This window comes from Chelonia mydas, chromosome 12, assembly GCF_015237465.2.
Source record: "Chelonia mydas isolate rCheMyd1 chromosome 12, rCheMyd1.pri.v2, whole genome shotgun sequence".
Taxonomy (NCBI): domain Eukaryota; kingdom Metazoa; phylum Chordata; order Testudines; family Cheloniidae; genus Chelonia; species Chelonia mydas.
In genome coordinates, this window is record NC_051252.2 from 5,351,730 (window position 1) to 5,377,765 (window position 26,036).

General features: G+C 47.6%; 1 protein-coding gene across 1 annotated transcript in view; it reads left to right on the top strand.

Moving 5' to 3' along the window:
• PLEKHG4 (pleckstrin homology and RhoGEF domain containing G4) overlaps nt 1-26,036 on the top strand; it is a 171,228-nt gene that overhangs the window by 8,384 nt on the left and 136,808 nt on the right. Inside the window, 2 exon segments of the mRNA XM_043526266.1 lie at nt 18,164-18,361; nt 22,207-24,424. Coding sequence (XP_043382201.1) covers nt 18,164-18,361; nt 22,207-24,424 — 2,416 coding nt within the window.

Genomic DNA, 26,036 nt, shown 5'->3' on the forward strand with positions numbered 1-26,036 from the left:
TTTGATTTCTTGCAGAATTAGACACAATGGGGGCAACTAGTATAGTAGTGGGCTTTCTAGTGGCGTTCTTATGGGCCTGCTATACTGCAGCCTCACAAAGACTTTCAGCCACTCATTCCCTCATCTGCCACAGTCCGCTCTTGTAGCATTTGGGTAGCCTGATCCATCCATGGATCAAATTCATCTTGCCTTCTAGGGGTAGTGGTGGGAGTCTGCTATAGACCACCAGACCAGGGGGATGAGGTGGATGAGGCTTTCTTCCGGCAACTAACGGAAGTTACTAGATCTCAGGCCCTGGTTCTCATGGGAGGCTTCAATCACCCTGATATCTGCTGGGAGAGCAATACAGCAGTGCACAGACAATCCAAGAACTTTTTGGGAAGTGTAGGGGACAATTTCCTGGTGCAAGTGCTGGAGGAACCAACTAGGGGCAGAGCTCTTCTTGACGTGCTGCTCACAAACCGGGAAGAATTAGTAGGGGAAGCAAAAGTGGATGGGAACCTGGGAGGCAGTGACATGAGATGGTCGAGTTCAGGATCCTGACACAGGGAAGAAAGGAGAGCACAAGAATATGGACCCTGGACTTCAGAAAAGCAGACTTTGACTCCCTCCGGGAACTGATGGGCAGGATAGCCTGGGAGAATAACATGAGGGAGAAAGGAGTCCAGGAGAGCTGGCTGTATTTTAAAGAATCCTTATTGAGGTTACAGGGAAAAACCATCCCGATGTGTCGAAAGAATAGTAAATATGGCAGGTGACCAGCTTGGCTTCACAGTGAAATCCTTGCTGATCTTAAACACAAAAAAGAAGCTTACAAGAAGTGGAAGATTGGACAAATGACCAGGGAAGAGTATAAAAATATTGCTTGGGAATGCAGGAGTGAAATCAGGAAGGCCAAGTAAAACTTGGAGGTGCAGCTAGCAAGAGATGTTAAGAGTAAGAAGAAGGGTTTCTTCAGGTATGTTAGCAACAAGAAGAAAGTCAAGGGAAGCGTGGGCCCCTTACTGAATGAGGGAGGCAACCTAGTGACAGAGGATGTGGAAAAAGCTAATGTACTCAATGCTTTTTTTTGCCTCTGTCTTCACGAACAAGGTCAGCTCCCAGACTACTGCACTGGGCAGCACAGCATGGGGAGGAGGTGACCAGCCCTCTGTGGAGAAAGAAGTGATTCGGGACTATTTAGAAAAGCTGGACGAGCACAAGTCTATGGGGCCGGATGCGCTGCATCCGAGAGTGCTAAAGGAGTCGGCAGATGTGATTGCAGAGCCATTGGCCATTATCTTTGAACACTCATGGCGATCGGGGAGGTCCCAGACGGCTGGAAAAAGGCTAATGTAGTGCCCATCTTTAAAAAAGGGAAGAAGGAGGATCTGGGGAACTACAGGCCAGTCAGCCTCACCTCAGTCCCTGGAAAAATCATGGAGCAGGTCCTCAAGGAATCAATTCTGAAGCACTTAGAAGCAAGGAAAGTGATCAGGAACAGTCAGCATGGATTCACCAAGGGCAAGTCATGCCTGACTAATCTAATTGCCTTCTGTGACGAGATTACTGGCTCTGTGAATGAGGGGAAAGCAGTGGACGTGTTGTTCCTTGACTTTAGCAAAGCTTTTGACACAGTCTCCCACAGTATTCTTGCCAGCAAGTTGAAGAAGTATGGGCTGGATGAATGCACTATACGGTGGGTAGAAAGCCGGCTAGATTGTCGGGCTCAATGGGTAGTGATCAATGGCTCAATGTCTAGTTGGCACTCCGCTTGATACCGGCTGCCCCAAGGGTTGGTCCTGGGGCCTGTTTTGTTCAATATCTTCATAAATGATCTGGAGGATGGTGTGGATTGCACCCTCAGCAAGTTGGCAGATGACACTAAACTGGGAGGAGAGGTAGATACGCTGGAGGGTAGGGATAAGATACAGAGGGCCCTAGACAAATTAGAGGATTGGGCCAAAAGAAATCTGACGTTCAACAAGGACACATGCAGAGTCCTGCACTTAGGACGGAAAAATCCCATGCACCGCTACAGGCTGGGGACTGACTGGCTAAGCAGCAGTTCTGCAGAAAAGTACCTGGGGATTACAGTGGATGAGAAGCTGGATCTGAGTCAGCAGTGGGCCCTTGTTGCCAAGAAGACCAATGGCATATGGGGCTATATTAGTAGCAGCATTGCCAGCAGATCAAGGGACGTGATCGTTCCCCTCTATTCAACATTGGTGAGGCCTCATCTGGAGTACTGTGTCCAGTTTTGGGCCCCACACCACAAGAAGGATGTGGAAAAATTGGAAAGCTTCCAGCAGAGGGCAACAAAAATGATTAGGGAACTGGAACACATGACTTATGAGGAGAGGCTGAGGGAACTGGGATTGTTTAGTCTGCAGAAGAGAAGAATGAGGAGGGATTTGATAGTTGAAAGCAGATATCTGAAAGAGGGTTCCAAAGAGGATGGATCTAGACTGTTCTCAGTGGTGGCAAATGATAGAACAAGGAGTAATGGTCTCAAGTTGCAGTGGGGGAGGTTTAGGTTGGATATTAGGAAAAGCTTTTTCACGAGGCGGGTGGTGAAGCACTGGAATGCGTTACCTAGGCAGGTGGTGGAATCTCCTTCCTTAGACGTTTTTAAGGCCCAGCTTGACAAAGCCCTGGCTGGGATGATTTAGTTGGGATTGGTTCTGCTTTGAGCATGGGGTTGGACTAGATAACCTCCTGAGGTCCCTTCCAACCCTGATATTCTATGAGTAGGTTTCAGTCCAGAGAAAATTCTTAACTTCTGTTAGCTTCTGATGTCCATTATGGGCCTTGTCTGACCTGGCGAGAGTCTTCTAGGGGAGCTCTGATTGGTTCTCTATCCCAGAGACCAGGTGCCACAGAGACAGGAGGTGCCTTGTCCATCCTGACCAGTCTTTATGAGCAGGAACTACAATCCCTAGTGGTGCCTCTAATTTTGTAAGCCTTTGATGGTATGAACTCAGGGGGTTTAGGGTGTGCCCTGCCACATGAGGTCCTGGGTCAATCTGCCAATGTGAGTCTCCCCATGGAACTCATGAGTCCTCCCAGTGCCGATCTAGATAACTCAAACTGCTACTGTAATGGCCGTGCCTCCTGAGAAATCGTGGGTAATCCACCCTAACAGTGGCTACTGTACTCTCTCCAAAAATAAGCACACAATTCTCAAATTACCAGACAACTCCAATAAACTTTATACACACAATAGAAATTATATACACCAAAAATGCAAATAGTTTTGCGTGTAATATTATTGGAAGTTGTCTGGCGGTACTTATTACCGATCGTTCTGTTGAATAGATGGTATAATCAGTTAATCTGAGAGGAACGTACACATATTGTTAATTGTGATGCATTGCTTTTTAGAAGCAGTGCATCTGACCAGTACAGTCCATTTCCTGGCTTAATCTCTCTGATGGCATTTTTTTCTTTGGTGCAGAGTTAATGTCTACTGAACCTACAAAGCGTACCTCATTGTGAGCTCAACTGTAAAAAGTATGTGAAAGTTCATAAGATGTTGCAATAACCATGAAAAATAGATGAAGTTGTTTACGACGTTAAATGTTGTAGCAAGTGCAAGAGAGCCAGACAAAGAAGCTGGATTAGTCTAAATCAAAAAAAGCCGTGTTACTGTAATCCAAGGATTGTTAAAATTATGCTTGGTAAAAACAAAAAACATGGAACCAGATGTTAATAGACTAAAATTTGTGTGATGGATATTACGCTTCGTTGGTAGACAACATAACGAGGGGATGAACTATGCCACCCACTTTTTCCCTTTGGGGGGTTTCTTATAAAGAGACTTCGCGGGGGGGGGGAGATCAGTTCAGTTCAGCTCTCCTCGTCCTCTCCTGTTCCACCACGTGCCTTAGCTCTCCTCACCTCATCTTCCCCCAGCTCGTCCCCCAAACTGCCAGCAGGGCAACTCCTCTTGGCACATCTGAACTCATCTAAAAGACTTCCTTCCTAAAAGCAAGGCTAGCCCTGACCTTGTTCAAGGAGCTTTGTTTTCACCTGGGAATGCTGAAAGTCATCACATTATCATGAGACTGGGTGGGTGAGGTGATAGGTTTTATTGGATCAGCTTCTGTTGGTGAACGAGACAAGCTGTCAAGCTTACACCGAGCTCTTCATCAGGTGACTAAGAGCTCAGTGTAAGTTTGAAAGTTTGCATCAGTTGGTGAAAGAGGCTGATCCAACAGAAGATATTATCTCACCCACCTTGTCTCTCTAACATCCTGGGACCAACATGGCTACAACCACACTGCAAATCACATTATCATGACATCCAACCCCCAGCCCATCAGTGGGCTCAGCAAGAGGCACATAGATCCTGCATTGTTTTCCCTTCCCTTGTTGCGTTATTTTCTGCCCCCTTTCTTTCCTGCTGTCCTCTCTCTCACTCTTAGCTGATTTCAGGATTCAATGAAAAGCTATGTCCTAGTCATCCAAGCTTGACTTGTTGAAATAGAAAAGATCCAATCAGATGACATCCCTGAAACCAGGATCCAGGCAGCAGGTGTGGGGGTTGATTTGCCAGCCAAAGCATTCACTCATAACTAACCAGGGAGTGTATTTCACCCACCTTTTCTCTCCTGCTCCTTGTGTCTGTTTGCTAAGAACAGGATAAGCAAATTGCCTCTACACTTCAGGACTGAGTAAAATTAACCCCTTTCCTTTTCATCAAAGAAAGGTTTTTCTGAAAATAAGAAACTAATATTTTGCCTCCAAAAGGAGAGAGACTTCAAAAGTTTTAACTGTTTGTTTTGTGCAATCACTCAACCAGAGTTTCAATACAAATACCTGTTTTAATTCAATATTCGTTCTTGTATTAAATCATACACTTTTAATCTAAATGAATGTTTGAAGTGTTTGCTAAGTAACAAAGTAGAACCAAAGCCTCTGTTTAAAATAACTCTGAACCTACCTATCGCTGTTTAATGTTAGACAGTGAAAGAGTTTCTAAACACCTTTAACTCTTTAGGCTTTGAGATCGGTATCCAGACAACACCCCTACAGGATACATATACATCCACCCAAAACTGGTAACCCTAACACAAGCAAATGACAGCATTGCATGGTTTCAAAACACTGCATGTGATGTGAACGTTTGCCAAAGCCTAGCCTGAGACTAAGAAGATTTCTTTACTGTACACCAAACCCAGCATGTAATGCTGCATGAAGGGCTCTTGTTTTGGTTGTGAGGCACAGCCCTGAGAGGGAAACAGAGAGGAGAGACGCTGTCCCAGGGAGGCCTTTGGGAAAGACTATGCATTAAGACAGTGGGCTCACCCCCTCTCCGTGCCTAGGCAGCTCTGGTGGCAGACTGTGTTGGGGTGGGGAGACAACTCTGTTCTTCCTCCTTGCACTCTTTCGGGGTGGCTTGCGTCCTGAGGGGTGGTAAGAGAGCGCAATCCTTCTGCTATCCTAAACCAAGGGAGTGCATTTGTGCCTTTGCCTTGCCTTGGGAGTCCTGTCCCAGGGCCAGCTATTTTAGCCTAAAGCCTATGCATGCTGCACAGCAATCCTGGGGAGTGCCATAGGGGTACTGACTTTGACGGTCCAAGCGCTAGAGAAGCTTTCTTCCCAAATACCGACGGGGAGGACAAACAGTTAGCAGGCACCTGTCCTTGTCAGAGGGAAGAGTGCTGCAGAGATAGCTGCATATCTTCGTTGTGAGGAAAGAGATTAAGGTCATTGTTAAACGTGACTTCCTGGAGCCACTAACCACAATAGATAAGGCACCAGAGAGGAAATGAAATATTCTGGGCCAAACTGGTGCCCAAACTACAAGCGTTCAATGAGGATGCTCCGATTCCAGGCAGCCTCATCAAATGGCCAGTTAACAGAATGCAGGATCACCCGCTGTAACAGGATAATGTCATGCTGGAGGGTGAGGGTCCTGAGCCCCACCTCTTGCCCAGCCCTTGCTGCAGATGCACCCCCAGATTCTGAACTTTAATTTTAAAAAACTCATGTTCCTAGCCCTCATGGTTGGGAGGAAAACCTTGAAAATATAACCCCAGAGTAGCTGATACAGTGACATCTGCCTGAGTCTACACTCAGTGTGAAACAATAACCCTGCAGGGGTGAACTGCCCCAGTCACTCCCATTCCAAAAGAGCACACTGTAAATATTGAACATCATTTACTATTTCACAGCTGATCATTTTAGTAGTAACACCCAGGGAAGATAATTATTCCACAATCCTATACTGTGCACCAGAGGCCAATAATCCCAGCTGTCTCCTCCCCTGAAGCCAAGACCTCCAGCTGCTCCCTGACAACTTCTCAAATAGGGTTAGGAGCAGCCAACACAAATCTGGGTGTAAAAAAAAACCTGAACGTGTAAGGCCAGCATAAAACTGAATTGGATACGGCAGTAATGATCAGAGGCTACTGCACTAATTAGATCACTAGCAGAGTAACAAACACAGAGGCTTCTTTACTGATTAGATTAATCATTTTCACATTTAACTAATTAAACCCCTCTATTTTAACATTTGAATGAAGCTGCTGCAGAATCCTAGCCTGCAGAAACCCCCCAGAGACTGTACAAGGTTGCAAAGCCTTGCCAGCATAGCCCCTCCATCTGACCCCACCTGGGGGTACAACAGTAAGGGGGCGTTTTCATTCCTTCCTTTGCAGTTGTCTTGTGGGGGAGCCCAGATATAAGAATTTTATTAAGATGATGTTAAAATAAAAAGAAAACGGTACAGAGTTTAAGCTTCTGGTTATCAGAGAATAACGTACAGATTATCAAGGGGTGCGCAGTTCGGTTTAGGAGTGGATGGTGTAAGGAATACATAATCTGCAGTATCCCCAATTGGGGGTAAAAGGTTAACGGGTCAAAGTACAGACATTGAGATATGAGGGTATATTGTCCATATAATGGCTATGTTCAGGTGTGGAGCATAATGAGTGGGTACGATGATGAGGATGGATTTACCCTCATTTGGTCAGATTTAATGTTCAGTGAGTTTATGGTTCCAGTTCATATGGTCCAATGGAAAAAGTCTCTCAGTCCCTTCCTCGTAGTTGATGCACTGTGTTGTACCAGCTCACACCTCCTGGTACTGTCAGTGGCCGGTGATGTGTTCGATGTAGCTGTCCCTGGACCATTGGATGGTGTCTGAGACCACGAGGCACCGCATGAGCCGTGCATAGCATCGACCGATCCCACAGGTCCGCAGCACACACTCGTTGCAGGGGTCCCAGGCACCCAGGGCTCCGACGATCAGGGCATCCATCTGCACCTTGTAGCCCTTCGCTCTCAGGGCATTGGCCAGGGGGGTGTACTTTTCCAGTTTATGAGCTCGGGCTTCGCGAAAGGCCGGGGTCCTGTTCTCGAAGGAAACCGTGAGGTCGACGAGGATGATCTTTTTCTGGGTCTCATCGGTGACGACCACGTCAGGTCGCAGTTGGCTGCTAGTACTGGGGATGGCGCAGTTCATGGCGACCTCCCCCAGCTGCGGTGTGATGGCTTTCACCAGGCGGTTCTGGATGGCATTGTGGTGCAGCTGCCAGGCTCTGGAGTCGGGCTTGCAGCTGCACAGAATGTGGGGCAGGGTCTCGTTGTTGTAGCTGCACTTCCTGCAACGCTTGTCTTGGTTCCTGTGGCAGGCGGCTCTGTTGAGCGGGATGCAGTTGAGCTGGGCACGGTAGGTGAAGCCGCCCCCGGCAAGGAAGTGGTTGCTGGCATCCTACTTGCTGGACAGCTCAAAGGCTTTACCCTGGTCCAGTTTACGCTTCAGGGTTTCCACGTACAGTGAGTGGATGGCTGCCTTCAGGGTCCTCTCCAGCATGCCCCTGGTGCTCAGGGTAACGGTGGTGTTGTCGTCGGACCTGATCTGCGGCACCAGGACTCCCAGCTCCTGGCGCTCCGTGCACCGCTCCCAGCGGCAGCCGATGTGCTTCCCCAGGCGACGTGTGGCGTTGCGAGCGCAGGACCACAGAGAAGCGTTGTCGCGCCCCTCCCTTCCGAATTTGCCATCCAGGGAGCTGCTCAGGAAGGTGGCGATGTCTTGGTTGGAGGGGGCTCTGCTGATTTGCTTCTTTGTCGCGTCACGGAAGGCTTTTGCCGCGATGTTCCTTACCATGGTGTCGGGACACGTCAGCAGGTGGAAGGTGTGGGTGTTCACCGCAATGTCGCACAGATCGCCCATGCAGGGGACATTGGCACCTACATTGGCTCCTTCCCCTCAGAGCTGAAGGGGACATTTCCCAAGAGTAGAGAATCAAGTAGCTCACACCAGCCCCTACTGTGGTACGCTGCTGACAGAGCAGTGGTTGTGGGAGGCAAGGCGAGATTGCCAGAATAAGGAGGCAGCGCAGGTAAATTGGGCACTACCGTTGAGCTGTTTGGTAGCTGGCTGATAAGGAATGTATTTACCAATACTGGGCTATAGTCAAATGATGGCAGGTCTTTTGCCAGTCCAAATCTTCAGGGGATCTAACAGACATAAAGTGAATGCTGAAAATCCACTTGTTTGAGTGCTTACATTTGCACAACCAGGTATGCTATCAGCCAGGCATGAGCTGTGGTGCCCCAAATCTCCTCTCACTTATACCGACGGAACTCCCCTGACTTCAATGGAGTTGCACCGGTATCACCATGACCAGACGGCGGTTTGCAGTGTGCTGGGAAATGTAGGAAGATTTCCACAGGACAGCTTTAATCACACTTCTGATCTGCTGTTATTTATGTGCTCCTTTTGTGAACATCAACGGATCTGGTGGTGTGGAGCACTTGTATAATATGTGATTATCCCCAGTATAACCTTATAGACTGGGTACCGGGGCCTGAGGTTAGGCCTGTGATCTGGATGTCCTAGGAAAGGAACACAAAGAGGAAAATGCTTAATTCTAAGGCTGTAGTCTCCCTGTGTGGTTCTGGTGACTTACCCAGGAGGGGTATAGTGCAGCGGTATTTCTCCATATTTTCTCAGTGTATTTCTCCATTGGTTACATGCCTCCTCTAGCTGGCATTCTCTCGGGGGCAGAATCTCAGAGCTAGGTTTAAACCATTGCAGTGCCTGTTGAGGTTGAACCATGCTGAATGGCTGTGGATTCTTTCAAACTTGTGCTGCCTCTCAGACTACGTTTACCCTTTGAACAAGGTTCTTCTCATACTCTCAGGAGGCTGGTATGCAGGCCCATTCATGGATGAAAGGAAAAATGCTTGTGAATGTATTCTTTTTTGTGTTTGAGCTTCATAACCACCCACATTTTGGCATCCATCTCTTCTGTGCACAAAGATGTCTTTTAGAAATCACTCGTTAAATCTCCACCCTTCTTTGAGAAGTATGGAAATAATGGAAACGCGTGAGGCTGCTTTTGTTCAAAAAGGTTATAAAGGGAGTATCTCTGGGGCTATATTTATTCCTTCTAACTAGGAGTTAAGTGAAAGTGATCCACTCAGTTTATCACTGAGTTAGCTAACTTATTGGCATGCGTTTCTAACACTGTATTTGAGCATGGGAAAAGTTTTCCTCCAGTTCATGTAAGTCGTGAACAGCAGGCCCTGGGAGACGGAGAATTTGAGGTCACGACTATTCATAGGATCATAAGACTGGGAGGGACCTCGAGAGGTCATCTAGTCCAGTCCCCTGCACTCATGGCAGGATTAACGTGTTTCTTTCTTTCCCAACAAGTTGTGGTGATGCAAAAGTCATAGAAAAGTTCTTTTGTCATGTTATGTATTAATGGGCAGATTTTCCAGAGAGCTCTGCACCCAGCGGCTCCCATTGTTTTCAGTGGGATCTACGGAGCGTGGAGCATGTTTGAGTGTTCCCGTTCTCATGGCCAGAGTTTCAAAGCACCTTAGGTTCAGGTGTTAGCTGCAAAGTTGAGTGAACCTGTGTCTGACTAGAGAACACAGGTCATGTTGAGGTGACACAGTATTGCTCAGTGCTCAAGCAGCTCCATGGAGTTAGTGGAACATGACTCCTGGGAATGGAGGAGCACAAGTGGCTGGAGCAGCAGAGGGCTGGTCTCATGAGGAATCAGCTGACCATTCTCCTTGTGCTCTAGGAATGAGTTGCCAGGGTTCTTCCGGGCTGGAAGCATCCCCATGTGGCTGATCCTTTCCTTCAGCCTGTACCCCAGATATGGGCTCCCAGTGTTTGGGATCCACCATAGCATCTCTTGTCATTTGGGATCCAGTGATAGGCACCCAGAGGAAGGGGCTCTTATGAACCAGCTGCTTCCCTAGGAAGCCATCCCTCCCCTCCTGGGCTTGCTACTTTGGTGTATTAGTCTGATGGGGCTAGCTCCTTTCCCCTATGACATTGCATCAGTATGTCATAATGATTCATAGAGTTTAGGGGCAGAAGGGACTATCAGATCATCTGATTTGACCTCCTGTATATCACAGCCCTTACATTTCACCCAGTTACCCCTGTATGGAGCCCCATAGCTTGTGTCCTAAAACGTCTTTCAGAAAGGTATCCAGTCTTGATCTGAAGACTTCAAGAGATGGAGAATCAATCACTTTCCTTGGTAGTTAGTTCCAGTGGCTTATCACCCTCTCTGTTAAAAACAGTCTTATTTCTTATTTAATTTGTCTGGCTTCTGCTTCTAGCCACTGGATCTTGTTATGCATTTGTCTGCCAGAGAAATGCATATGATCAAGTAACACAAATAATGATTTAAGTGCTCACTGATGTGAAGATAAAGTTTCTGGCACTGCTTAGTCATTTTGCTAGTGGATTATCGTCCCTTTTTAGCAAAGGCGTTTTCCACTCTGCTGGACGATGCTCCCGGATGGGTGTTTGAGTTCAAGGTGATGGATATTGTGTAAAACTTGCTGAAACTGTATAATGCTCCTGGCTAAAAGATGTTAAAAATGAGCCAACATGTCTGACTGAAAGTTTATGCAGTGCCAAGCTGATATAAATGAAGCCCTTTCGTTTTGCTCTGGTTTCCCTGTCTCATTGCTCTCTGGAGATTGCTCACAAACATGAGAGTCTCCTTCCCCTTGGTGCTAGGCCTTGGTCAGAGTGATTGTGGTAGTGCTTCCTGGCGTGTCACAAACAGCGCTGAAGTCTGGCGCTGGGAACAAGCGTAGGGTTATAATTAGTAGTAATGGGATGAAATCAAACAAGAGCAATAATGCATGCTGGATAGGAGGAAAAAAATCCTAATAGTGAAATCTGTTAGACCACAGAATCTCCTTAGACACCTACGAAGGAAAGGAATGGATGCCCTATTGTTTGGGTCATTTCAAAGTTGATCTGGAAATCTAGGCACAATCCTGCATGAGTTAAATGGAGGTGGACTTATTATCTATAATAAGATTCCAGGAATCTCACTCTGTGTGTCAGTCTGGGGCCTCGAATGTCTGTTTGAGTCAATGTGAAGTGATGGAAGCAGCTACAAGCGTGGCTGAGAGCTCTTTTATTCAGAATATATCCAGGCTGAATCATCACTGGGTTTTGCGGTCTGTAAGCATCCACTTTTTGAGTTTCAACTTTACACTGATATACAACGGCAGTAAAGCATCTGTGCCATGCCAAGAGTCCTAAACCATGGTGGTATCAGAGGTAACTCCTCCAATCACCACCCTTACTACAGCTAGTTTGCATCATACTGACACCTAGAACGTTGGCTGAGTCAGTGTGAGCGATGTTCAGAACATCACCAGGTTCAAATATCACATGGCCCTAGGCGAACCAGATTGGGATGTTGGAGTCGAAAGGCTCCGTGGTGGTAGGATCATGATAGCTGCTCGGGAGACAGTAACAGTTCCATGGGGGTAAGAAACGGGTGCTTGTGCGTCCCACCAGGGGGCAGCTTGGTGCACAAGCCTTGGGAACATGTACAACGTTGCTCACTACCGCACAGGGCCTGGAAACCAGAGCCCCCATTTATGGCTTTTTTTTACACACGTGCCTTTACGAATTACACCTGGCCCTAGCACCCACTGAGTGCAGCCACCCAGCATCCAGTCTATTTTCCTTTGGAGTGGGAAGATATTGGTTGGTGAAAGCTTGTGCCACGCTTTAAATCCAAAGGCCTTCGGCCTGCCTGTGCCCAGTGGAGAGGCATGTTAGGGGCAGTACTTGACTTTGGCAGCAGTCGTGGGAAAGCCCTTCTTGAGTAGAATCGTACCTGTCATCTGGAAGTCCAGGCTGCTTCCAGTCTATTCTGCTCTTCACTTCCCGGCAGATGTTGCAGTCGCTGCTTGCGTTTGGGCATGGCATCGAGATGCTTTTTACAAAGTGCTGAGGAACCCCATGCTAAGAATACGTACAGAAGTGGGGCTCCGTGTCTGAAGTGCATTCTGGAAAGCAAGTGTCTCATCTTAATTTGGTTTTAATTAAACCAGAGATTGCAAGCTAATCATTTCCAAGTGTTTGTTTTTCTGCAGTGACTGTACCAATTATGCTGCATACTGTCCTGTAGCAGCTTCCGAGGCTGTAGCATCAGTACCAAGCTAGGAGAGTGGATCGGCCACATGTGGAAGTGATTTTTCTCTCATTTCATTTTGTGGAGCACCACTTTGCTGTATGAGCTGCATTATTAACCAGCTGTAGAGCAGTCAGGCTTGTGGCTGAGTGTCGGCTTTGGTGGGCTTGAGCTGGGTTGTGGTAGCACATTGTACCAGCGCTTCTCTGGTGGCCCACTGGGTTCTGCAGGATGTAAGCATCACAACCATATTCTCAAAGGACGTGAGCACCCACATTTCCAGCTGAGATCAACAGCTCTGGCTGCACCTCTGAAAAATCAGACCTGACTATGTAGTCCTCCTCTGACTGCAGGTACAGGCTTCCATGGGTGCACGGATTCTGTGCTTTCATCCTAAACCTACCGGCAGGCTGAAGCACGAACCCTATGAGAGAGGTGAACTGCTCCTGTTTATGTCATTGGGAAGTTAAATTACCAACATCAGGCTTCGGAGTTAAGTATCAGCTACAGAATTTAACAGCAGACCATTTTCGCAAAAACATCTAGTGACTCGGGGACTGTAAGCCAAGCATGGGTAAAACATCGGCTTGTCTTCTCCATTCTGCCCCTAAGCATTGGTACCTCCAAGTGACCAGTGCAGGGTGTGGGCTTACATTTGTTCTCTGAAGAGTGCTCTCTTGGAAACTGATGGTTGCTGAAAATAGAGCTGATTGGAAAATAAGTGAAAAATTTAGACTTTTTTCGAAAGAATGAACACTGAAAAAAGTTCAGCAGAAAACTCAAAAACTGGAAAAACCTCCAGTTTTCCGACACAAATTTTCAGTTTTAGGTTTTTGGATGAAAAATTGAAACATTTTGAGGAAAGTAGATATTATATGCTAAAAGGTTCATTTTGTCAAATCCAATTTTCCATTTTTTAAAAAAAAGTTTCAATGGAAAACGTTCAACCAGCGCTTGCTGTGGTTCTTAGCAGTGAGCTCAGCAGTACTTCTCTCGTCCAGGTTGTTCAGGGTGTTGCAGTCTAAGTTGAACCCCTGCTTAGTTCTCCTTCCTAACTCCCTCCTGCAGATTCCAGGCCTAGCTCGGGACTGTGGTTTACTCTCTGGCTGAGGCAGGGTAGTGCGAGGGGTCCAAGGAGAATGGTGCTAAACTTGGCACTGGGTACACCTTGCTGCTTTCTCCGTTATTTCCATTTCTCTCTCTTCTCTGTCCATTGTTGTGTTGGTCTCTCCTCTCTTTATTATTCCTAGTCTCTGTATCTTTCCCTCCCTTTCCCTTTGTGCCCCTACCATTTCTTCCCATGCTCCCCCCACACCTCGGAGTGTACGTGTGCATGGGTGGCTTTCAGTGAGGGGTAGACACTTGTGGAACTGAGAGCCAGGCTGTGGCCAAGTGTGAGTTCTGACATCTCCATTCTTACTTTTCTGAGCAATTCAGGACCCAGGCGTATGCATGTGTGCTGCTTGGTCACAAAAAGGCCCAGCGGCTAGATCCACAAAGGGACTTAGGAGCCTTACTGCCACTTTAGGCACATTAAGTCCAACATTTAGACACCGCTGAGATCCTCAAAACCAGGGTTCACCTGCCTCTTAACGCTGTAGGTGCCTAAATTCCCTAAGCACCTGCGTTTCTACCAGTAAAGTCTCCATGGCACCTCATTTCTGCTGGTGGCCATGTGCAAACCCACCTAATTCCTGACGCCAATGAGCTGCGGGGTGCCTAGTTCACACCTAAGCCTCGATGGGATTCACACTAGGCATTCCCCTACCTATCTCACCTGAGGGACCAATCCAGCAGGTGTGCTCAGATCATGCCCAACCTGCGCACTAGACAGTAGTGCCCACCTAGGGGATAGGTGTTGCAATGCTGAGCCTAGTAATGTGTGTTCACCCCTAACTCCTGCACAGAGGGGGCATGGAGCAGCTGGCATTGCTGTTCGCTCCCCTCCTCTTCACACCCCTATGGCGTTTGGGGGGTAGGGAGAGAGTGAGGAGCAACTCTCCTTCTTCCTTAACCCCAAACCTGGCCGGTGCCTGTGGTGTTTGCTGGAGCAGCACGAGGGAGGAACTGCACTGCTCACTGGCTTAAACTTGTATTTTAGACACACAATATTGACCTCTTTCAGCCCTTCACCGTGGCTGTTTCTTCAGACCTCTCTGAAAGCTAAATGAATAGGTAGGCCAAACCAGCAGAATTCCCGCATTCCCGGGGTGGAGTTGCCTTAATGAGCATAGTGAATTGGCTGCCCCAGAGAGATTCAGTTAACCCTTTAGACACTTCAGCTGATTGCAGCTGTCATGTATTTACTTAGGAAAGTGCAGCTCTGAGGCAGCATCTGGTTTTCAGTTAAGTTCTACTTTGTAGTCTGTCTCCCAGTCTGGCTTGACTGACCCACAAGGAGATGAGGAGGACTTGCCCAAGGTCCCATAGTGAGTCTGGGACCCAGCAGGATCGGGACATGCCATCCTGCAGGTGTAGCACTTACCATTACCTGCTTCCCCAGCCCTTGGCTTCCAAATGGACTCCTAGAATGGCTTTAGTTCTACCCACTGTACAGTGCCTCATACACAGGGCAAAGCTTATCTCGAGAGCTGCTATAGATCCATCACCCTCAAAGGGCCAGTGGCTGAGTGGAACTGCAGAGAATGCTAGAAGGTGCTGTTGCAGCAATCAGTGTGTTAATGAGTTAATCCCTGTTTGTGCCATTAATGATCATTAAGGTTTCCTACTTAAAACTGAGACTCAGGAAATGTCTGTGTTAAAGGCTGGATTTGTAAACAAGCTAGGTGCATGGTTACTACAGTTGCACACTCAAATCAGGTACCTATGTGTGCATGTGCCCAGAAACAGCCATTTGTGCATGTAACTGCCAGTTAGGTGCATAATTGTGGGTACTCTTTGTGTCCGTAGATTGCTGAAAATCAAGACCCCAAAAGCAGATTGAGGACTGGGAAGATTAACTACATCTTTGTAACGTATCTTACAGGCCTGTAAACCTAACTTCAGTATCAGGCAAATTGCTGGAAACTATTGTAAAGAACAGAATTATCAGGTATAGAAATAAATATGATATGTTGGGGAAGAGTGGCTTTACAAACATGGCTTTGTAAAGGGAAATTATGCCTCGCCAGTGTATTAGAATTCTTTGAGGGTGTCAACAAGCCTATGGACAAGGATGATCCAGTGGGCATAGTGTACTTGGACTTTCAGAAAGCCTTTGACAAGGTCCTTCACCAAAGACTCTTGAGCAAATTAAGAAGTCATGGGATAAGAGCGAAGGTCCATTCATGGATCAGTAACTGGTTAAAAGATAGGAAACATAGCATAGGAATAAATGGTCAGTTTTCACAATGGAGAGAGGTAAATGGCAGGGTCTCCCAAGGATCTGTTCGAGGACCTTTTCTGTTCAATATATTCATAAAGGAACTGGAAAAGGGGGTAAACAATGAGGTGAGTAATTTTGTATTGTCTTCAAATTTTGCCAAGATAGTTAAGTCCAAAGTTGACTATGAAGAGTTACAAATGGATCTTATGGAACTGGGTGACAAAATAGCAAATGAAATTCAGTGGTGATAAATGCAAAGTAATGCACATTGTAAAACATAATCCCAACTATACATATAAAATGATGGGGTCCAAACTAGCTGTTACCAGTAAAGAAAGAGATCTTGGAGTCATCATGGATAGTTCTCTGACAACATCTGCTCAATGCGCAGAGGCAGTCAAAACAGCTAACAGAATGCTAGGAACCATTAGGAAAGGGATAGATAATAAGACAGAAAATATCATAATGCCACTATATAAATCCAAGGTACACCCACACCTTGAATACTGTGTGTAGTTCTTGTTACTCCATCTCAAAAAAGATATATTAGAACTGGAAAAGGTGCAAAGAAGGGCAACAAAAATTATTAGGGGTATGGAACAGCTTCCCTAAGGTGGGATATGATAGAGATCTATAAAATCATGATTGGTGTGAGCAGAGTGAATAGGGAAGTGTTATTTATCCTAGAACACACGAACCAGGGGTCACCCAATGAAATTAGCAGGCAGCAGGTTTAAAAAAACAAATGGAAGTACTTATTCACACAACACACAGTCAACCTGTGGAACTCGTTGCCAGGGGATGTTGTGAAGGCCAAAACTATAACTGGGTTCAAAAAAGAATTAGATAAGTTCATGGAGGATAGGTCCAGCAATGGCTATTAGGCAAGATGATCAGGGATGGAACCCCATGCTCTGGGTGTCTCTAAACTTCTGACTGCTAGAAGCTGGGACTGAACAACGGAGGATTGATCACTCAAAATTGCCCTGCTCTGTTCATTTCCTCTGAAGCTGCTGTCTGAACACAGAATACTGGGTTAGATGGACCATTAGTCTGACCCAGTATGGCTGTTCTTATGGTCTTATGTTTACCTAAGGATGTTGCTGCTGCAGCCACAGGGCTCTTTGTCCAGGATATCAGTGCTCTCTGCGCCCCGTGAGAGACAACTGGTTTGTATACACTCCCGTGTTTTGGTGTTTAACGGTTATCTCTGTACTGTTCCTACATAAGGAACGGAATGGATCCCTTCTCCCTCACAAATGCAACTCCTGCAGGCTTTTGGGGATAGATGTAACTAAAGAGAGGTGGGGACTTAGGTATTATCTATATTCTGTGTTTGTACTGTTGTATTAAACAACACTGATAACATGCAATGGCTATTCTCTGTGTGCTTATTTCACTAAAGGTGGGATAATATGCACGTTGGAATTTTGTAACATTATCAAGAGGTTTTGACTCAATGCCCATGTTAATAATTGTCTTGTGAAGACTTCCATAGGGCTGCAGGAATGGTATGAGTGTGAGAATAATGGAAGTGCCATCACTGAGCACTGCAGATTTGTGTATTTAGAAAGAAGGGAGATCCCACTCACATACGCCAGAATAGGATCTACAGGGAGTATCTCGGACGGTAGAGACTCTCCCACTGCTGAGGCTACTGTGGGAGCTCTCTGGCCACCAAGCTCCCCTGGGAGTCGAGCATCTGCTCATTACTTTGAGGGAGTTATCTGAAAAAATCAAAATGACATACCGTTTGGCTCTCCGAGTGCTACCCAATAGCACATACAAAACAACTTCTCCCGCTGATGCATCTGACGCACGGTGCACCATCATTAAAATCTCCACTCACTCCACATGGCTACACCTGTCCTGCTGCACGTCTCATTTTCAAACATGGAGTTAACTGAGTATGGGGAGTGGGTGGGATTAATGAAGGCTCTCGGTAGCCCTCAGAGGCATGGAACACCGGCCTTTACACACCTATGTGCTGAGTGGTGCTTCCAGATGTGGAGTGTTTGAAAAGGAGTTTGAATCTTGGGCCTGCAGATCCACACGCCCCACTTCACTGACGTGCGGCAATAACACGTTAATTGCAGCCCCACCCGACTCAGCAGGGAGAAGGATTTGCTGTGTTAGCTTTATGCTGCGATGATCTCAGCACCGGGCGCAGCTCTCTGTTATGTGAGCGCTTCGCTCACGCACTGAGGGAGCTTATTTTAAAGACTATTTTACATGAAAATTCACATAATAAGGAAGCTAACACGGACTTAAGCTCATTCTTCCTCTTCCTCTCTTGCTTGAAAGGCCCTACATCCTGCAGGTGCTGCACCCCAGGAGTCTTGAGGGTCCTTAGCATGCTATCCCCTCTGTTCTATGCGAGGCGAGGTTGGGACATGCAGCATCTTGGTGCCATTAATGTTCTCTCTCTTGACAGGACTCCGAATCACTGGACAGGTGCATACAGAGTACCTTATCAGTGCTCTACCCTCCGTTTGAGGCCACAGCAGCCACAGTTCTGTGCCAGGTTTTTGACGTGGTGGAGAAGACGTACCGCGGGGATGGATTGCGCTACCTCATAGATTTCCTGATTCCAGCAAAGCACATCTTGCAGTGCATTCAGCAGGATGCCTGTGTAAGTATCGCTGTCTCCCAGAGGCCTGTCAGGAGACTTTTCTTGTAGTGTTAGTCCATAAAAGTGCCGGCAAAAAGTATCATTAATCTATTTATTTATTATTATAGTTAGTTTATAGTAGGTGGACAGGCAGATCGACAAGAAAGGGTTGAGGATTAGTTATTGAAACCTGCATTCCAGAAATCAGAAGTGGGCTGGTGCCTTTGTGTGGAGCGTAAACAGAGACCCCGACTGAAGGGAGTTTTAGCTGAGTCTCTTTCTGAACTTTTACTGAGGTACACCTGACTGGAATATGGTAGTTCCTATGCCCTAGCGTCTCCTCAGTGATACGTAGTAGGAGGCCGGATTCTGCTGCTGGCAGGAGAACACTCTGGATGAAACACTGCCAGTCGGTGTTTTGCCCAGAACTCCCACTCCTTGTTGCTGGTTGCTGGAATGTTCCCAGACTCAGTAGCCTCGAGGAGTCACATTACATTGCTGCTACTGTGATGCTGAGATTAGCATTTTCCAGCATTGCCAGTGCTCAGCATTAAACAAGCATGAGTCAGGCTCGCCAAAGTCATTAGATTGGCTTAAAAATCGTGTGATTTAAAAAAAAAAAATACACAGGGTTTTGTTGTTTGGTTTTTTTTTTTTTTTGGTCTTCTGGATTCTGAGCCTTTAGGGTGCACCTGGGTCGCATTTTCATGGTTTTCACCTCAGCCAGGAGGGCTCGAAACTTCTTATTGAAAGCTGAGATTCTTGCTTGATCACTTGCCTCCAGGAGTTGGGGATTTAAGAAAAACAACAAATATCATGAGAACTGTGATGAAATTGCAAATGTTGGCAACACTGTAAAATGTTGGGCCTGATTGTTAGTGGCCTCCAGCTGGTGTGTGTGCAATCTTGCACATGTACTTTGCACTACCACACTTGTGTGTGATCCATTTGTCAGTGCATGAAAATTGTGATTTACATGTGAAAATGCACACGGGCTGCAATCTGTCACCTAGATGTGCAGGTGTTCATGTTTGAATGTATATGTGCAGGTTTGCACATCTAACATTGTACACACAGAGGTGCAGGCCAGGTTGCAGTCTGTAATAGAGTGTACAGGCTCTTTGAGATTTATGGGGAGCCCTCCCCGTTCAGTAATACCCTGTTCTAGATTTGCCCATAAAGATCCTGTGAAACAGGAGGTGTGGTCCCTGAGGGGTAGGCAGTGGTTGTGGGGAAGCACTTTGGGTTTATAAAGAAGCTCCTTCTTCAGACCTCAGGTTTAGGGCCCAAGGCTGGGGCAGGTTGGGCCGCAGTTCCCCTCCCAGTCAGAGGGGATCAGCTGACTCTTGGTGATTCCAGCCAGTCAGTCTTTGAGAACAAGGCCTGCTGCGATATGTAGTCCACTGGTAGTCATATTCAGACCCTAGGGTCTGGCAGAGCATGCTGGGAAATAAGGGGAGGTTATGAGAGTTTCCCAGGGCGAGCGCGAGGCCTTGTGGCAGCCCCCTGGGACTTGCTGCTGTGCAGTGCCTGTGGGGCAGCCCCCCTGAACAAATGCCTGGCACTGCCACCTTGGCAAGTCCACGGCGAAGGAAGGGTCTTCGGCCCCTGCTGGAGGCAGCTTCTCCCCTCCAACTGGCTGCCTTCCCACCTCCCGCCTCCTGGGGGAGAACAGCCCATCTGGGCTGCTGGCGCTCCCGGCCCTCAGTGGCCAAGGAGAGTTGGGTAGGCAAGCGGGAGGGCTGAGAGGAGACGGGGAGAAGCAGAGCGAGTCGCATAGCTCCGGGGCCGGCTCTTTGCCCTCCTCCCCTGGCCCTCCCACGGAGAGTGGGTTGGTGCTTTCCTCTTCCTCCCTCCTCCTCTCTGTGCTGCACCCTGGGAAGTGGCAGAAGAGGAGCCCTGCTGGAGCTGCTCCCTGTCCCCCGGCCTGGGAGTGGTGAGTGCCCCGGGGCTGCTCTCGCAGGCCGGGGGGCGCAGCCTGCACCGTGCAGAATCTCCACAGCTGCAGGAGGAGCAGGGGTGGCGCTGTCAGCAAGGGGCACATTGACTGGCTGGGGCTGGGGGTGCATAATGAATGGAGGTCGGTGTGCAGGGGACACAGGCACATCATGCTGTATACAAGAGTTGGCCTGGCCAAAGCAGTTATCACACACGTGGCTGGGGGGGGATTCAAATATCAGGAGACAGACCAAAAATCCATGATTAATTCCCAGCTCAGAACCACTTCTGGCAACTGGAGGGTATTTTCCCAGAGCCTGTGGATAGGTGGGTGACTACTGCCCCTCCTGCTAGAAGCCCTGCTGTGCTCCCTCCATCAACTCTCCTTGTATCTGCACCTCCTTCAGCCAGCCAGGTGCAGTGGCCTCCTACCATGGGCCAAGATATTTTGGCCTCCATCTCCCAAGTGTAGACCCTCAAATAGTGGCAGATAAGCAGTGTCCTTTACCTGGTGCAATATTCCAGCTGGGTTTAATCCCGGTTCCTGAAATGATGCCCCGTTGCCCACACTTGTCAAAAATGGGTCATTCTCCTAGTGTAACTGCGTTAGAGACACTCCAAAAGCTCTGTTTAAAAAAACAGAGAACCTACATTCTACAGAAGAAAACAGAAACCTTAAGCCGGACCCATATTGACCACTTCAGCATTGCTTTGCTAGCACAGGCTTGAATGTTCTTCATTCAGATCCCTCTGTAAAACACATCTCACTCATGAATCCTTTCGGTGATAGCCCACAAAGAATATAGAGAAGAGAAGCCTATAGCAAAGGGAAAAAGGCAGCTTGTAGTCTCAACCTGCACGCGGGTATCCTGTGTACTGAGGTCTACGTCTAGTGCAGATTGTGAGCATGTGAAGGCAGGCAAACATCACCAATGCTTGCACAGCCTATGTCTCATTGTAGGCAGGCGTCTGGCCACTTGCACTAGTGAGTAAAAGACTCTGCCTGCAGCCTTTGAAAACTGTTCATGTTAGTGCAGTAAATCATCTGCAAATTTGCAACAAGTAAGCAGTTGTCTGGGTGCATTGGCTTAGGTACATACATTGCCTTGGTTGCTAGTGAAGTTCAGAATGTTTGGAATTCCTTTCTCATTCAGTTCCCTCTGCCCCAGTAAGTCACAGCTCAGAGAGAGGTGGGGTCTTCTGGCTTGAGCATTGCTCTAGGACAGTGGTTCCCAAACTAGGGGTGCTACTTGTTCAGGGAAAGCCCCTGGTGGGCCGGGCTGGTTTGTTCATCCGCATCCGCAGGTTCAGCCGATCGCAGCTCCCACGTCCCTCGGCCCGCGCCACTTCCTGCAGTTCCCATTGGCCAAGAACGGCAAATCGCGGCCAGTGGGAGCTGCGATCGGCCGAACCTGTGGACGCAGCAGGTAAATAAACCAGCCCGCCCACCAGGGCTTTCCCTGAACAAGCAGCACCCCTAGTTTGGGAACCACTGCTCTAGGATGTGGGAATTCTTCTGTGTTCTAAACCCAGCTTCTCTGTGCCCTTCGCCAGGTCACTTCACATCTCTGTGCCTCATTTCCCCCATTTTTAAAACAGGGATAATAACGAGGCACGAGGCCACCTTGCAATGTGTTAATTCCTTTTGCTTAACAATCTGTTCTGCCTTGTATGTAGCTGTGACACTCTGACCTTTCCCAGATCTGAAGAAGAGCTCTGTGTAGCATGAAAGCTGGACTCTTTCACCAAGAGACGGTGATCTAGTAAAAGATATGACCTCCCCCACCATGTCTCTCATATCCTAGGATCAAAACACAGTACAGCAACACTGCAAACTGTAATAGGGAGCCAGTCATTTTTTTCTGTCACAAAGACTGTGGTGACCTCTTTCTATCACTGGTGCTGAAATGCTTTTCTCCTCCCCACAGGTTCAGTACTGTGGATTGCTGTTCCACCATGAAGGCTGGCCTCTCTGTGTCCATGAGAAGATTATAGTCCAGCTGGCCTCCATAGACTGGCGAGCCTTAAAGCCCGGTGACTTCTACCTGCAGGTGGTGCCCTACCTAAAGAAGTCGCCACGAATAGTACTGAAATGTTTGGCAAATGACAAACATAATGTAGAGGAAGTTGTGGTCCCAGAGGTCTCCTACACCTCTGTTTTTTCTGTGGAGTGGTTGGAGTCCATCAATGGAGAGCGGATGGGTACAGCGCTGGAAAATTGTTTACTAGCCTCTGATGATAAAATATTCCGGGTTCCTTGGGATAAAGTCGTCAATCCTGAATTTATTGATAAACCAAAAATAATTGAAAATAATATCACAGCTCTCAAAATGGCTGAAGAATCTTCAAATTTGTGCTTCCCAATGGAGCATCCCAAATGCGACTCACCTGCTCCTGGGCCTCAAGCTTCGCAGGAGCAAGAAGTGATGCAGGACAATTTGGTCATTAGCAGGACGACTCAGGAATCAGCTGACACCGTTGTCAATGGTGTGAGTCCTGTGCCCCTGGAGGATTCTGAAAGTGACTCTGAAGGAGAGTACGTAGAGCTGACGGAAGTTTCACTGCCGAGATTTGGGCCACAAGTGGGCTCCTTAACCCAGTCGATAGCCTTAAATTCTAGAACTCAACCCAGACCCAGGGTGAATGTCTCGAAAGACAAACACAGGCTTATTGTCCTTCGGGACAGTAGCACGTGCTCAAAGAACTTGGTTTGTGCAGCACTTATACAAAAGCAGCACAGTCAGACGGACACATCAAGGACCCCTTATTCAGGGGCTCATGAAAATGTAATTCATTTGGAAAACAACAAAATGATGCGACATGGTGAATTGTTACCAAAAAGTCAGCTGGAATCCAATGATCCTGGCAGTGTAGGGAATTCAGACTCTAACTTTCACACAGCTGCATCTCCAGCCAGCAGTGCAGAGAGTTCATCCTCCGTGGGGCCAGGGGCACACAGTGAGCACACGATAGACTGGAGATATGCAATGTGCAGTTACAATGATGTTTGTGCTGGAGACAGTGCTGAATGCAAGGAACAATTAATAGAGACTCCTGGAAAAACAGAAGCTGAAAGCGATGTCCGTGGGGCAGAAACTGGCAAAGAAACCACAGAGCTGAGCCCAGAAGCCCTTCCATTTAATGCTGCTGCTAGGGAGGGAATGCAAAATCAATTGAGAGCCCATGAGGACAGTGACAGCGCCAGGGTGTATTTTTCTCCTGTTTCGGCCATAGGACATTCCACACCACACTGCAGACTTGAGGAAGACTCTGGCATTCCGATTACATCTGAATCCTCACGTCTGACAGAACAATGCTTCCGTTCATCAGTGGATGTGCCAGATAGAATTGTAGAACACAATCATTGCAGTAATCCGCTAGCAGAACTTAGTCCTCTGTTCAGTCAGCCTGCAAAGTTGAAGCGAGGACAAGCAGACCAGTTAGGAGAGTTAGGCAGTGGAGTTAGTGTTGAGGAAGTCTGCAAAGAAACTGATGAACAAACATTCACTGGGAACGAGAAGCAGAACAGCCATCCATACTCCTCTGCTGTTGACAGAGGGATGGATGGATACTTGTCACAGGACAAAGGACAGGAGGTCCTGGGCTGTACACAACAGAAAGGAGAAGAAGCTAAACTACTCCAAACCTCTGGGCTAATAGAGATCAGACAGACAGCAAAACAGTTAGACAACAATGGCACAATGGTAGGTGTACCTATAGAGAGCTCCTACCAAATTGGAACCAAAAGGGATAGAGAGGAATGTGAGGAGAAACAAAGCTGTGTGGAAATCCAGTGTCACAAAAGTGTAGTGAACTCTGTGCTATTGCAAACCCCAAGGGAAGGGGTTGGCCTGGAATTTGTGGCTGGACAGGATTTGCAAGGGGGTCCGGAGAACAAACAAGGTGCTCCTGAACAAGAGGGGTCATGCAGAAGGACCATCCCAAAGGCTGGGAATGAGTCAGCAGCCTTGGAAACTCTAGACATGCTGAAACCCAAAGCAAAGGAACTGGAGGCCACACTGCCATCTTCTCCACCTACTGATGGGGATAATGCTAAGAGGCCAATGCAGTTGGCTGAATGGAGCAGCAATACAAAACCCACCCCTTCCGAGCAGGAAGCAGCTTCTCAGGATTCACCTTCTAAAGGTAAGCATCTATCCTCTGTATTTGAGACACACACGCATACAGAGAGAAGGGCCCAGACAACCTACCCCTGACAGTCAGCTGCCTCCTGGAGAAAAGAATTTGGCAAATGTTAAACAGTATTTAAACACTAATTATATTTGTGCATTTAGATGAGCCTGTGGCTGAGAGAGGATTCTGGAAGCATTTACCTTGGCACTATGAATGTATACTGGCAGGAGAGGCATTATTCTCACCCAGAATCACTATGGCCTGGGGTTGTCATCCTACATTCAAGTGGACATAGTGTGGGTAATTTGTCCAACACAACATTGCCAATCTTAAAGCCCTTCCGTTGACCAGGTAATCCCCACATCCCATGGTAATGTGCACTTAATAAATATGCACAATCGAAATATGTAATAATCATAGAAGATTAGGGTTGGAAGAGACCTCAGGAGGTCATCTAGTCCAACCCCCCCCCACTCAAAGCAGGACCAACCCCACTAAATCATCCCATCATAATAGAATGTATATTGTTCTGACCCTTTCATAATTGAAGGCCAGATCTGGGAGGTTACCTGGGGCAGAAGGCTACAGCAGAAAAAGGGCACAGGAAAACAGATAGGCTTTTTAATGTGACCTGAACACCAGATTTGGATTCTGGTTAAGCAGTGTAGAAAGCAAATCCTAGCATTGAGGACCCCTACTGAAAATGCCCTCTCTCCAACTCACTTATGATTAAACTAGCAGGCTATTAGCCTGAGTGGCCTGGCTAATCGCAACGTTTCAGGTGGGGAAATGAAGGCACAGTGAGGTTAAGTGGCTTGACCCAAGTCACACAGTGTTTCAGTGGCTGAGCTGGGATCAGATCCCAGATCACCTGACTCCCCGGCTTGTGCATTAATGAAATCACCCATCCTTCCCACAGAGGAAATTGGACATGCAGTTAAAATTTCAGGCTCCTGCACAAGGTTATATGCAGGTAGTGTCTATTCAGACAGAGTGTAATACTAGAGTCATAGTGTCTCGAGAGTTAGCAGAGCTACAAACCTAACCGTGCAGTTCAGATCTTCCAAAACATTTTATGGGCACAGGACACTCCAGTGAGCAGGGCCGGCTCCAGCGTTTTTGCCACCCCAAGTGGCAAAAAAAACAAAACAAAAAACCTTGCCGCCGAACACAGAGGTGGAGCCAAGGTGCGGCCGCGGAATTGCTGCTGGCGACCGAAGAAGAGTTGTGTCCTTGCCGCTAAATTGCCGCCGAGCGCGAAACGCGCTCTGATGGAGCGGCCGCTGAATTCCTGCCACCGCCCGATGTCCTGCCGCCCCTTTACATTTGCCGCCCCAGGCACCTGCTTGGTTCGCTGGTGCCTGGAGCCGGCCCTGGCAGTGAGACATCTCTAAGTCAAGGAAAAATTAGCAGGGGCTGGAATAGTAGAATGAGAGGACAGTTGAAAGGCTATGGGAAACAGACCATGAAACTGCATTAGCTAGAGCTCGCCTGACCTTGCCTGACCAAATCTAGAGAGACAGATCTTGTGGGGTTTCGGTAGACAGATGGGAGCTTCCATACAGTGCCTGTACTGTAGATACAAAATCCCCACCTTCCTTTTGTTGCACTGCAGCCATAACTG